The sequence below is a fragment of the Gadus morhua genome, chromosome 13 (genome assembly GCF_902167405.1).
Source record: "Gadus morhua chromosome 13, gadMor3.0, whole genome shotgun sequence".
In the NCBI taxonomy this organism is placed as follows: domain Eukaryota; kingdom Metazoa; phylum Chordata; class Actinopteri; order Gadiformes; family Gadidae; genus Gadus; species Gadus morhua.
The window spans coordinates 18,009,837-18,023,924 of record NC_044060.1 but is presented as its reverse complement, the minus strand read 5'-3'; the positions used below and the strand labels follow the sequence as shown (position 1 = coordinate 18,023,924).

The window sequence follows — 14,088 nt, the reverse complement described above, 5'->3', positions numbered from 1 at the left end:
TTCTCCTTGAGGGAGACTCAACTAAGGATGAACCAATGCTCCTCGTCGACTGGTAAAAAATGTAATATCATTGCAGTAATTTTCCACTTACTTTGATAGCATTCCCCTCTTTTGAAAAAAACATGTTAAGTCAGGAAGTGATCTAGAAGCATAACATACTTCTACAGCTGAAAATGAGTGGCAGCTGCCCAGTCATTTCTCCCGTTCCCCTGTTTTTCTGTCCCTGTTAAGCCCCGGTACTGGATCGTACTTTGATTGCAATTTTTAGAAACCAGCCAGAGTAAGCTAGGTTTTGAAAGTATCCAAACTCCAACTCTCCCTTCTGGTCTTTCTCTAAAGGCCACTCCCCCAAGACAAGAGACTAGCTCGCTAGCTTTGGCAATAGGTCTGCCTGGCATTGTGGAAGACACATTTCTTCTCACAAATGTACTTATTTGTAAGTCGCTTTAGATAAAAACATCTGCAGCATGTCAGAAGCCATATAAAACGGTTCTTCCTTGTAGAGTGAAATAAACTCTTATTAATCCCTCTATTTTTAGTCTGCACCTATTTTATTAAGTCCTATTTTGTGGACGGCGCCACAAAAAATGTCTAACTTCCTTGCATGGCATCTTTATTGATGAACAGAATTTCAGTGAAACAAGATGTAATAACTCTCTACAACCCAGGTACTGCAACATGAATATCTAAAGACATTTGCTGATGTCAAGGAATAGTTTAAAAGGGAATGGCCTTGTTGAAAAACATTGCTATAAATCTTAGAACAAAAACTACAAACTACTTCAGTTTAAAGCTGTATCTCTGCGAGCAGCACAAGATGTACATCCTGCCGTTCTTTGCCTGTAGCTAGGAAACCTGGGCGGTGAATTCTCCTTATTCAAAGAAACCATCTGACGCTTAATGACCCTGAGAGTGTGGCAGTCACGTCGCTGAAAGACGTCTCCAAACGCTCGCTATCTCTCTTAGACAATAGACATTGCACTATTCATGCTCTGAATATTATTCTTGGGCCTACACAAACTCAAAAACAATCAAAACCCTATGCGAACAGTAAATACAATGTAAATTTCAAGACTCACGTCAAGAGGGCCGTTTGGTGGCTCCACCGGCGGTCAGAGCCCTGACCAAGTGGGCGGTGCCCTGACCAAGTGGGCGGTGCCCTGACCATGTGGGCGGTGCCCTGACCAAATTGGCGGTGCCCTGACCATGTGAGCGGCGCCCTGACCATTTGGGCGGCACCCTGACTGTGTGGGGGCGGGGCCTTGTGGCGACCCAGGTTTCTTTGCCCCCCTGTGGCCCTGTGCTGGATGTCGGATTCCCTCTCTTCTTTGAACCGCTTTCCTGTCTCTCTTTACTGCCCCGTCTGTGAAGGCACAATAGACCATCAAATATATTTGTAAAAAATACATGAAAGAAAATATACATATGAGATTATCTTAAACAAGCCAGTTCCACATTAAACACGGTTAACACACACAAAACATAATAGTTTGTTTTGTGTTTTACCAGCGTGTGGTTGTCTGAACTTAACGTTTTATGGCATGTAGCACCTAATGAGCTGAATGTGCTGTTTAAAAGTGTAAGTTGAACACCTCAGTTTCAGCTCAAATGAATTCATGTTTTGGGAGTTCAAGGAAGGTTGTTGCGACCCATGGCGTTGTGTATGAGCATTATATTGAGCGCTGGTGGACTTGAAATGCTCCACACTCAGTGGTGTTATCTTACAAGTGTCCACGAAGCATCACCCCCTATTGGACGCCAACGCTCCACACACACTGCGCTGCCTGTGTCGATTATCCCTGAAGTTGAAGAGTTTACTTAAAGGCACTATGACGCTACGAAAACAACACCTCCTGTGTATGAACCAGAGTGAAACTTTGGCGGACACTGGCAAAAACATAAGACATGGATCCTGTTTTCTCTCGTATTTCAAAAGTTATAAAATCGGACAGATGAGAAATATTGAAAAAAAAACAACACTCCTCTTTTCAGGTGAATAAATAATGTAGTTCTATTAAAGAGGATCCAAATCCCAGAAAAGTGGACAACTGACGTTATTTGCCATTCGAAATCGCGTGGCAATGACAATGGAAAATCTTTTCTGGGATTTTTTTCAAGGAAACATGATTTTTCACCACATACATATGGCAATACAAAATAAACACCAATACAGAATTGACTTCAGGTCAAATAAGAACCACATGTACGGTGATCCCTGGCTACTTAAGAGACACTGAGGTCTTCCAGCAAGACCAGGGAATCTGGCGCTATCACCGTGACAACTCACCGTCTCCAAGCATGGCGATTTTCATGTATTGGTAAATGGAGTGATTAACCACAGTCATTCTAATGGTGTGTTCCATATGCCTCGGACCCCAGCCTTCCGAGTGGCTCCTTGTGACGTCATTTCCTGTCTTACAAAGCGTGTAAGAGCATTTAAAGTCGACATTAAAATGATCAACGTGGTGCAAATACAAAATTAATCTATTTACGGGCGCAGACATTTTTGTTTCTGTTTGCCTCACTGAACTCGGCATACTCTCAGAATTCCAAGAGGTTCAATGCCGCAAGAAAGCTGGGAGATTTCCCCACTTGCAACTCGGAAGGCTGGTGTCCGAGGCATCTGGAACACACCATTATACAATGTCCACCTAGTGGACCTTGCTGTACCAAGCAATGTCCACTAGGTGGAGCCCAAGGGGCAGTGGACCCTCAGTGACACCTCCTTAAATGCCAGTTTGTCATTGCCATGCTGTCGTCGAAAAATGCAACTCGGGTCCTGTCAACTGAATCATTGTGAAATGCACTTGTTGGCTTATTAGCGTGTGAGCACTGGTTAATTTCCATTTAATATCTACCCAGCTTGCCTGGTGTAACCACCTGTGAGATGGCAACACACTCCCAAATGCCTGAACACTGGGGTAGCGCTACAGACACTTGGTGTTGCGAGTGTGACATTTGATGGATGGGGAACTTTGTGCCACAGAGAGGTGATACTGGGAGCGGGTTGCATGTGAATTTCAATGGTAAGTTGTTGAAACACTCCTTTGCCCTTTCAGAGACAAAGGGTTGAAACAATGCACATTAACATGGGCTGTTGCTCTGATCTCTCCTGTCAATTTAACCCGAGATGTAGACTTTGCACTTATGACACAAATTCTTGTTAAATGCATTACCATAAAATGCTGTATTATACAGTGTTCACAGCGGGGTTCGGTAATTATTACCCGTCCTACATTTATTACCACCAACAACATGGCATTTTGCCGCTTGGTCTGCATTTGTGTGTGTATTCGTGGATATGTGCGAGCATGCATGTGCGAGTAGGAAAGAGAGCGAATGAGTGGGTGAGCCACTGAAGGTATTACATTGAGCTAAGTGGATATTGAAAGTAAAGGAAATTCAGACAAAGGCTCCTTATAGATAGAGAATCCTTTATAATGTATACTGTACATATGGTTCAGGTAGCGTGTATAGTTTCTACCGACTGATACTTTGATCACATCCCACATGAGAAAACACTGATGGAAGAACTGTCTTCTTTGGTATCACCCTCCCCTTCATAGCCAAACTAAAGCCTTGGAAACATAGCATCATTTATTTTGTTGAAAGGGAAGCGATTGATGCAGTTTATGCTAATGCGAATTGTGCGAGGAGGCAGCGGGATCCAGATGTTGCCAGTGTTGGCACACCGAACAGATGAAACCGGAGCCCTGAATTCCTTGCCACCCCTCCGATGATAAATACCAGCCCTGTTTTGTTGACAAAAAAGTGTATTTCCTGCTCAGCCAGCCTGCAAAGAGGCAGCCTCTGGAATACTAAAGAAATGATGAAAAAACAGTCCCAATACTGTTGGAGACAATGGCCCAATCCCAATGTCCCGACTCATGGACTTTGCAGCGCGTTCTCGCAAAATTATAAACGCTTTAGGGCTGTCCCAATGTCGAATTCCAAAGGGCGTGAGGGTTTGAGTCCACACTTAGCGTGCCCTTTCCGTGAGTCTGCATCAGTGCAGACTTCACCTAAGGGAATTACCCACAGTTCAAAGCGTTGTGACGTTTACCGCGGAGACCATAAGGAAATCCGGAAATAAGGAAGGTAAACAACAAGACAACGCTACTGTCAATGCGCGACCAGATGGGAATTTCGGCCTTTTTTTAGTGAACCGGATAATTTGGATCAGCTCACCAACAAGAGCCGGCTCTTTTGGCTCCCAAAGGGCTCTTCATATTACTAATTATACCTTTTTTTAATTCAGCCAAATGTAGCCCGTTCTGACTTATGATTAGAATGTGTAGGCCAATAATCACCATATTCAATACACATCCTTTATACTCAAGTTTTCAAAAGTAAAAACTATAGTATCTAATATCAATACATTGCTGTAGCCGATTGTTTATTACATTTACAAAAAAACTGAATAAAACTAAAATGAGAATTCCCAAACCGGCAAGTGTCAGCAGCATCTTTGTCATTAAACGTTGCCACGGTAACATGTGCTCTCATGAAGTGCTGTCCCAAACCCATATATACCTATCTGAGCCGATGTGGCCTCACGCATTCACTCACTTAGCACCTGAGATTAATTCAGTCGGTAAGTCCTTAACATGATTATTTGTTCTGGGGGCCTCAGGTTTTTTCCGGTTTTTAGCTCTTATTTGTCCATACTGATGAACCTGGAGCTGTATCAAATGTCTGTGGATGAGCGCTGCTTTGAATGCAAAGCAACTGTTTTGTACCACAGCAGAAGATAGTGCTCCCACTGGTGGCTGGCAGTCTGCAGGGAGGGCGCCGCGGAACTCTGCCTGTTCTGGCAAATCTATATCACAGCCAAAAACCACCCTTTAATGTCACCATGCGGATAAGGGCATACATTAGTGCACTGTAAAATGATAGTGGAACATCAAGAGTTTGCCTTTTTTTCCCCTTGTCCCGCCTCGCTTCTCCACTCCCCCCCCCTCCACCACTTCCCCCCACCCACCCATTCCCAATGCGTTTCTAATGAGTGCACAGTCAAGCAAAAAAGAGACAATTGACAGTTAGAATAAGATAAATGGAATCAAACAGTGTAGAGTGTAGCCTGGTGAATAATTTAGTACGTATGGTCCAAGCAAAGATCCGTCTCTGTGCTCGTTTAGCAAGATTAACAACAGACGAGCAGCACTCCTGTGTCAATCTGCTTACACTTCTGTGACTACTTTCTCTTTTATGTTTTTATGGGAAAAATGTAACTTCCATATCTCTGTACAGGCACCCTTTTTATTCATAGCTGGGAGAATTTAAAACAGAAAAATTTGATGCATTTGTTATTAATGGCACTGTACTGAGGTCCATTGAATCTTATCTTTCTATTCTCGTTTCTTGTCCTTATCTCATTCATTATAATTCTGCTACAACAGCAACTTCATGGAACATTCCAGTGTGGCAAAACACAATGGGCTCATAGAGAGAATGGTTGACAATACAAGAGCTGGTTTTGGAATCAACCGCTGGCCATTTCCAACGAGTATACCCTTACACAAATAATGCATGCTAGTTGGTTACTTTCAATTGTGTTCCTCTCAAAAATGCTTAGCCCGAGATTATCCACAAATTGAAAAGGTCTGACATTTTCCTAAGATAACATTTTAAGTTAACTGGGTTGTGTTTTCCGAGTTGAATATGATTTAGCTTTTACCAAAATGAGTCAAGATAAACACTTCAAATTACAACATCAGATCCCTTGATCTGTTTACCAGTGGGTATGCTGATCGGTCCATCTGAACAATCCCACATGTGATGTCACTATAGGGTACAGATTGAAATGGCTTTCACTCAGAGCACACAGAGTGCAAAATTGGCTTCATATTTTCAGTCCAAACAAACAATAGTCACATTGTTTAAATAGAGCCAAATCATATTGTTTTGGCACAAAGCACACAAGGCACGAATGTAACAGGGTTGTTCTTTTCCACTTGCTTCAGATAGGACTCAAGGCTATTTGGGACACAAACATTCAAAAACATTATTTTGCATATGTACCGACACAGCCGTGCGCTTTGGGCTTCAGAATAGCTAATCAATATCACACCTTGTGGTAAAATAGAGGCACTTTAATAAAACATGTTCACAAGATTCTATGAAAGGTATCGGCAATAAACAGTTTCCCTACGGTACAATTTAATACACAAAGATAAATCCTGTTAAAGAAACGGCTAAAATTGGCTCATCACAGATTCTCTCAGGAGAGACTGGCTATGCTATAATACTGTGATTAGAAGGCCAGGTCTGCAGCTCAAGTCAGGAGAGAGAGAGAGAAAGGGAGAAGAAGCTGAAGCCACAGTTCGGCAAATAGGTTCCCCCACTTGCTCCATAATAGGGCTTGTCCATCACAATGCATCATGGGATTTTTTTTGTCAGGTTAAGTCTGCCATATTGAGAGGACTCAAGAGAGTTGTAGTACTCTCAAATCCAGATCAACATTGTTACCCCATAATGGAAAAATTATTTCCAGACTCGATGCTTAACAAGGACCAAAGAAAAATGACTACCAGAACAATAACTAACATTCCAATGCTCCAATGCTCCTATGCTACCAATGTACAAGCCCTGCACATCTCAAATAAGTCTCATCCAGGGTTGGATGAAGTGTTTAAGTTTCCGTCTACTATAGAATGACAGCTAAATAATTGATTGTGCCTGAGCATGCATTGCGGATGCCATTAACAAAGAACCAGAAGCAAATCGCTGATTCAAATTCCCATGGGGCTTAGTAGTAGCTACAATAGTGCCCTGTCTATTTTTCCAGCTGTAGAACCATTGCAGGAAATCCACGGAGAATCTAGAGGAAGTGAGTGAGTGAGAGTGATTGTGTGAGAGTGAGAGAGATAGACATATTTATCAAGTATGAGGTTTTATTAATGGATGCCAATAGTACTGTTGCACTCCAACATTAAACTACATTTAGTGCTAACTGGATGAGGGATAATAACAGCACTACATAAATAAGCTAATTGAGCCTTTGTATAAGCCAATCATTGTGCTCCGTTTTTATCCCGGGAGCTTTAAAACAGTGTTTCTGATTGGAGGAGACATCCACATGGCAAGAACAGGCTCTTCCCACTGTTTGACACAAGCAGCTAATTGGCTGGAAATTAAAACTAATGAGCAATTACCCCATGAATGAACTTCTATTAAGGCCCGGCTTTCTCTGGCTCTCCATCTGAAACCATTCCCATTTAATCAATCTAAATAAATATGACACTTTCAAGTTGTGTAATTTACATTTCCTTCACAGTTCCAAGCACTCTGAGCCAAACAACATGATTTACCATCCCAAGAATCTCCAGGCTTCTGCTAAAAGGCTGAAGCAATCTTACACATCTGCTTCAATGATGAAATCAAAATTCTCCTCATTTACAGATTATCCAACATTGAAAGCACACAAATTTGACTACACTTATAAACCAGTAAAAAAAATACACTGCCCAGTAGAAAGCTACTGCGTCACTTCTGCCACCAGCCTTCATTGAATTTGTGATGATTGTCCTCTGACATGGTCCTAAAAGAGGGTTAAAAGGACAAGAGGAAGAGCTTGAGAGTAACTAAATAGATTCAAAACGCAACCTATATTTGAGAAAACTTTAGTTTTCGTGTACAACACTGGGAACATTTCAAGCAAACTAGGTTACAGATATCAAGAGACGGGCTCAGCTGCTGCATTACATAAGGCTGAGATTAAATGATATTGCTTCGACAAAGAATTTAAAGAGTTGCTCTTATTACATTTAGAAGAGGCATTTGACAAGAGTGAACAATTGGCATCATGCAAAATAAATTAAACTCAATTAAACATGTGAAACACACACAAGAAAAAAAAAATATATATATATATATATATATATATATATATATATATATATATATATATATAAATAATAACTAGAAAATAACAAAGATTGCAAATAATTATCTCTGTGTTTCCTACTTCGCAGAAGCTGCTGAGAATAGCTTTGGCCATAAGACACTTACTGAGCTGCATTCAACAAAAAAGCAGTTCCTGATGAGTTCATTGTGGTTACCTATTGGTGGATTCTGGGGCACCACTTGGAGATTTCTGGGGCGTTGTTGGGATGGTGGAGGCGGTTACTAGGATGCTGTAGGTGGTTGCTAAGGTGAAATAGGCGAAAACCAGGATGACCTGTACAGTTTCAAAGATGTCCCGGGTTTTATTTATTATTTTACTTTATTTTTGGGGCTATAAGAAAGGGTTAAATGTAGCCCTCATCCTAGCCATGGTTATTAAATGTAGCCTTGAAAAACCGATCACATTCAACCAATAGTATTAGATATGCCTACTTTTAATGTTAATAGTTTATGATACATACAATAATGTTCTACTTTGACATATATACACATAGAGAATACACATACTCAACATTTAAATGAGGCTGGAAGAGCGCACTGCATTGCGAACAGAAACCTGATTCACCCTTTATCCGAATACCCAGACTCCCTTAAGCAGAGCAGTCTGAACCCGGGCCTGTTGCCACTGTTCCAACTTCCTCGTTCACTGGGATAAAGTCCTCTATAGGAAAAGGTCCATAACCATTTGTTACTTACCTTGATGTTGTTGATCCTAGACGAAGGAACATGCAGTCCTGCGACTGAGGTAACCAGGGAAGAAACCAACACACTCCTTACACATCTTTGGATAACTCTATGTTCCCTAAACAGCTCATGTCCTATGAGTTCTTCCTCATCTCCCCTCACTCAATTACAGCTCAGCCATATCACTTTGGATTATTATCAATGATCACGATACTAGCAATGTTTCTTGGCTGTCACGTGGCTTGATAAGCCATGCCGTCGTGCCTAGGTATGGACTGGACTTTGCGAAAAGTAACTTATTAGTAGTGGATATATGAAGGGGAAGATGATTGATCCGGTTATTCGTTTGAAGTTGTAATTCATTGCTAGTTGACTTGTTGGCTACAGCGATTGCAACCGCTAACGCTAACCATTGACAAGAGAGTCGTGATGTCGATCCCTTGATATTTTTCCCCGAAGGAAAGATCGCGAGCGCCACCTGGAGGAGCGTGTTGATGGAGAGAGAGAGAAGAGAGAGAGCAAGAGAGCGAGAGCGAGAGCGAGAGACGCGCGGGAATATTCCGAGTTTTGAGCTTAGCTTCCCTGCCCGAAGCAATCAAGAGATATCAAAACAGCAGCGGTGTTTAAAGGCTCATTCTGCACATTCGACACGTGTCGGTGCCATCATTTCACACAGCCTTGGGATTCACCAGGCGGTTGTTGACATCTCGGATTGTTTTGTGACAGACGGTGCCGGAGCGGGTGACAGCCGTGAATATGACGAGGGGCACGCCATGCATTACAACAGAATAAATAAATTAAAATTAAAATTGCTTTTTTGCAAATGAGATAATGGCTTTCATCACTCAGCGGAGTGCTCTCATTATGCCCCCGCAAAACAAACGCAGCTAACTGTTGAGCCCACACCATTTTGCTGGTTTACAAATTTGGTGATTAATCAGTAGTGAATAAATAATAGTCTGCTAGTGCTGAATTATGCATCCAGTGTCACAGCCACACGGATAGCTGACACTTAGGAGAAGGGTCGGATTGTAGGTTATGTAGCCTAGGCCCAGAGCTATGACTATATTGTCTTTTCTATTAAATTGACAAATGTCAATCTTTAGAATCAGAATTCTCTTTATTGTCATTGCACATGGTATATCTTCAATGGCTACATAGGCCTGCGCATTATACTCAAGGAGGTATCCTTTCTTCCTGTGTTAGTGCGCGCGCGTGTGTGTGTGTGTGTGTGTGTGTGTGTGTGTGTGTGTGTGTGTGTGTGTGTGTGTGTGTGTGTGTGTGTGTGTGTGTGTGTGTGTGTGTGTGTGTGTGTGTGTGCGTGCGTGCGTGCATGGGTGCAAAAGTGTGCCAGGATCAAACTAGACGGACGTTGAAATAGGACAAACACAGAGACACAAACGCGCGCGCGCGCACACACACGCACGCACGCAGACACAAACACACAGTTTAAGATATTAAATGGTTTGTAAGAGTGCACCGATTGGACGGAGCATTGCCGTTTTAAGAAATGGATCTGGAAGTAAAAATGAGACTTCAGCTCTGCCGTCTACACATTTTTCAGTTGATTGTCGACGCTTTCTTTAAAGTTCCATGGTCCACACAGCCAGACTTATTCCATAGAGAAATACTGCCACCTTGCGATATAGCTGGGAATAACACATTAAAATGACATGAAGCTACATTGGTCATATTTATTCAGTCTATTATTCGTACAGTATAAACTCCTGTTACATTTTTACAATACATCTAAAAAATAACAGATAAAAGTCTTAAATACTTTGTATGTGACAAAATTATTATATTTTGATTCTCCACACCGCAACACGTATTGAGAAATTGCAAATATTGTAAAATAGAAAATACATAACCGTTGACTTTTAAATCTTTCTGATTCATTAGAATTCAACCATTTGACCCTTCCACTTCCTATAGAGGTTGACTAAGCACTCCCCATCCACCCGTCTGTCCCGAAGCCGCGTGTACACAGCAGTTCTTTCCACTGCACTGGCTTTGGGGAAAGAAGCGTTACTAAGGGAACTGGGCAGAGCAGTGGAGGGTGACTTCCTATTAGAAGGGGGACCCACCAATGATTGCCGAGTGTAAGCAATCTTTACAATACAGTGGCAACATTTGGTTCCCATTTGAGACCCTATATGTGTGTGCTCTGTGTGTACCCTATCTGATGGAGTCCCATACTGTGTGTCTGTAATTTATTATATCCATCTCCTAAAGGTCAAATAAATATACACGGCAGGCCTATCTTCTCAGAGTTATGAATATACCTGAATTCAATACAATTGATAGACTTAAATTCAATAAAACAAGATAGCACAGTATCACAAATATATGTATGTCTTTGTTTTATGTGGACAATCCAAAGAATAATTCTACACGTGTCAAGTGAATAACTTGTATCTGGGATCGTTTAACAGATTGGTGATGTAGCTTTCAACGTGGCCCAAACTAACAGCAACATATGTCCGAACCCTCCGGAGCTAGAGAGACTTTCTCCTGGTGTACCGACCTCTCTTGCCCAGGTAGAGACCCCCCGCCCCACCACCTCCACCCCTGCCGAAGGCCGAAGACGATGTGGCAATCTGCTCCACCCTGTAGGAGATGGAGTTGTAGAAGATGGGGTTGCTATGACAACCAAACGGGTGTCCGCGAGACGGAGCCGACCCTGGGTCCGTGTCCGTGCAACAGCGCATGCAGGAGAGCAGAGCGCGGAGACCTCCGCCACCCCTGCCGGGGGCGGTGTCGGTGGTGGAGGCAGCAACTGTGTTGCCTGGGGCCCCCTCCTCTGAGGAAGGGGCGGAGGAGAAGGAGGGGAGGAGGTTAGTGCGGCTGCTGCCCCCCTCCACGGGCAGGGACAGGCGGTGACGTGGGCCGCTGTCCAGGGTCTCCCCCTCCGCGGTGTCTTTCAGCTCTGCATCATCGCTCTCCCGCTCCGCCCGCCGCTGCTCCCGCTCCTCGGCCCGGGTCTCGGCGGCGCTGACCGTGAGGAAGCGCAGGACCACCAGGTTGAGGACGGCCCCGATGACGGTGAGCCCCACCAGGATGTACATGAAGCAGAAGGTGACGTAGGGCGCCCGGCGCTGGAGGGCGTCGCCCTCCTGCAGGGCCACCAGGTCCCCCAGGCCGATGGTGGTGAGCGTGATGAAGCAGTAGTAGAAGGCGTGGAAGAAGGTCCAGCCCTCCAGGTGGGAGAAGGCGGCGGCGCCCACGCACAGGGTGCTGCTGCAGAACAGCAGCCCCACCAGCACCATGTTGCACATGGACACCTCCACCTCCCGCAGGCCCAGGAGGCGCTTGGCGTGGCGAAGCAGGCTGCGCACCAGTGTGTTCATCCTCTCGCCCAGGCTCTGGAACATGACCAGTGTCAGAGGGATTCCCAACACAGCGTAAATCATACAGAATGCCTTGCCCGCATCTGTACAGGGAACAGTGTGGCCGTAACCTACGAAGTCACAGTAGTAGTTTGCTATTACTTTTTAAACGACGCTGCCAGCTTCAAAGAGAAAATAATACTCAATAGTGGGTCAGACAAACAGTAGGCAAGAGTAGCAGTCACACAAAGATAAGCCTACATGCACACATGAACAGAAATGTTTGAACTGCTGAAAGCTGCTGTTTGGTTAGTCAGGAAAAGAAAGGAAAACGGCGGAGAACTACTCGCCAATGGTTGTGATAACGCTGATGGCAAAATAAAAAGAGCCTGCGAATTTCCACTGCCGCCCGGCTCGATGTGGCTCAGACTGAACGACCACTCTTTCAATTTGCTGGAAGTCTCCTTCAGTGAACGCGTACTTATCTCGGATTTCCTTCATCTTTTGCTCCAAAACAGTTTTTCGTGTGCTCTCCCTTTCCGACTCGAGCGCATCAAACACAGCTGCCCCTACAAGCAAATAGGAAATGGTGGATAGGATGAGAAGGAGGCTCCTGGCGCCGTGCCTCTTCATTCTCCCCCCTGGCGACACTGGTGGACCGGAGGAGGGAGGCTGGTACGAAGACACCGTACTCTGGCCCAGTGGGCGTTGTGACACCGGCAGCATATATAGAGAGCCATTAGTAGACGTCAGGAGGCCCTTATAGCCTTCTGGAATTACACCGGCGACAGTGTGCTGAAATCTAAGCCCTCTGCTTAACAATTGTCATCAATTGTGTGGTCAAGTCTGTCACTCATGCAAGCACTTGAGCCACGCGAGGACGCGGCGTGCAGTGCTCCTTCTCACACCTCGAGCTGATAGTGTGCCACTTTGTTAAGACGAGTGTCAGACTGAGTCACAAAGCCAAAAGAAAAAAAACATTGGTGGTATGAGCGGTAGTGTGAGCGCATGCACATGGTGCAAGTGTGCAAGTGGTGTGGGAGTGTTTCAGTTTATTCCATCATACATATTATTATACCTAAAAACTATTTTAAATCTTGTACTGTACATAGGCCTACTGTCCACATTCTGGAATGATTGGATCAGGTAATTATATTAGTTTTTTTATTTAGGTTTTTGTGAAGTTTGCTTAGAGATATAAACCATTTATCAGTTATACATCACATGTGTTTATTATTACGATGTACACGTTTATGTTATTAATATTCATATGAAATTGTTGGCACCTGGGCATTAGGGAGTTGTGTTGAGACACACCACAGTGATATAATCATTGTATACATGCATGTATTTTTGGGCTGATAACATTCACCAAAGTGGAATCATCATCATCAAGTGTATAAGCGTGTCCCCATAAACACCTGAAGGTGGAAGTGTGTGTACTTTGTAGTCTTTGAATCTTGTTCCAATCCACTAATGTGGAGCAGGTGACTAGACAATGTCCTCCCAGAAGCGTTATCTGCAGTTTTAATGGCCTGTTAGATTATGCACTCTGTCCCTCTTAACGACACAGGAAGACATTAAGACACAATGATGGCCGTTGATAGCTTTAGGTCTGTGTTGCCATAGGAAATAAGATGAGGGATTGAACAGCAAACAGCTTGCTTGTAGAACCCTATAACTACAATGATAACCAGGATGGAGGACATGAGGAAGACTGACCAGGGTTTGACGGAAATCTTTCTTTTGAGTGTGGGGTTTCAATGCATCAAAACAAAAGATTCAAAATAAATAAATTTCTCGCAAAGAGAAAAAGCTAATGTAACGTAAGCTTATTATCTTCCAAGTTGAAGGGCTTGAAACTGTAACTTTATTCCTCTCTGGCATCACTTCTGGGAAACATTGTTCATTCCTGCTGACTTGTGGTGTCAATGACACATTTGGAGGTGTTTTTTTACAATTCAGTTAGCAAAGCGGAGAAGACCTTTTGAACAAAATGTAAATTACTTAAATTAGATACACCAATTAGCTTTTGACATTTTCAAACACGATCTTGCTGGCAGGCGTCGATCTCTGCTAGTGTGTGTGTGTGTGTGTGTGTGTGTGTGTGTGTGTGTGTGTGTGTGTGTGTGTGTGCGTGTGTGTGTGTGCGTGTGTGTGTGTGTGTGTG

The 14,088-nt window shown here is 43.6% G+C and overlaps 1 protein-coding gene across 1 annotated transcript; it reads right to left on the bottom strand.

Moving 5' to 3' along the window:
* Positions 1-10,268: 10,268 nt before the first annotated feature.
* LOC115556612 (potassium channel subfamily K member 9-like) lies at positions 10,269-14,059 on the bottom strand. Its single transcript, XM_030373744.1, has one exon. It carries the CDS (start codon positions 12,000-12,002, stop codon positions 11,088-11,090), a length of 915 nt encoding a protein of 304 aa, XP_030229604.1. The 5' UTR covers positions 12,003-14,059; the 3' UTR covers positions 10,269-11,087.
* Between the last annotated feature and the right edge of the window lie 29 nt (positions 14,060-14,088).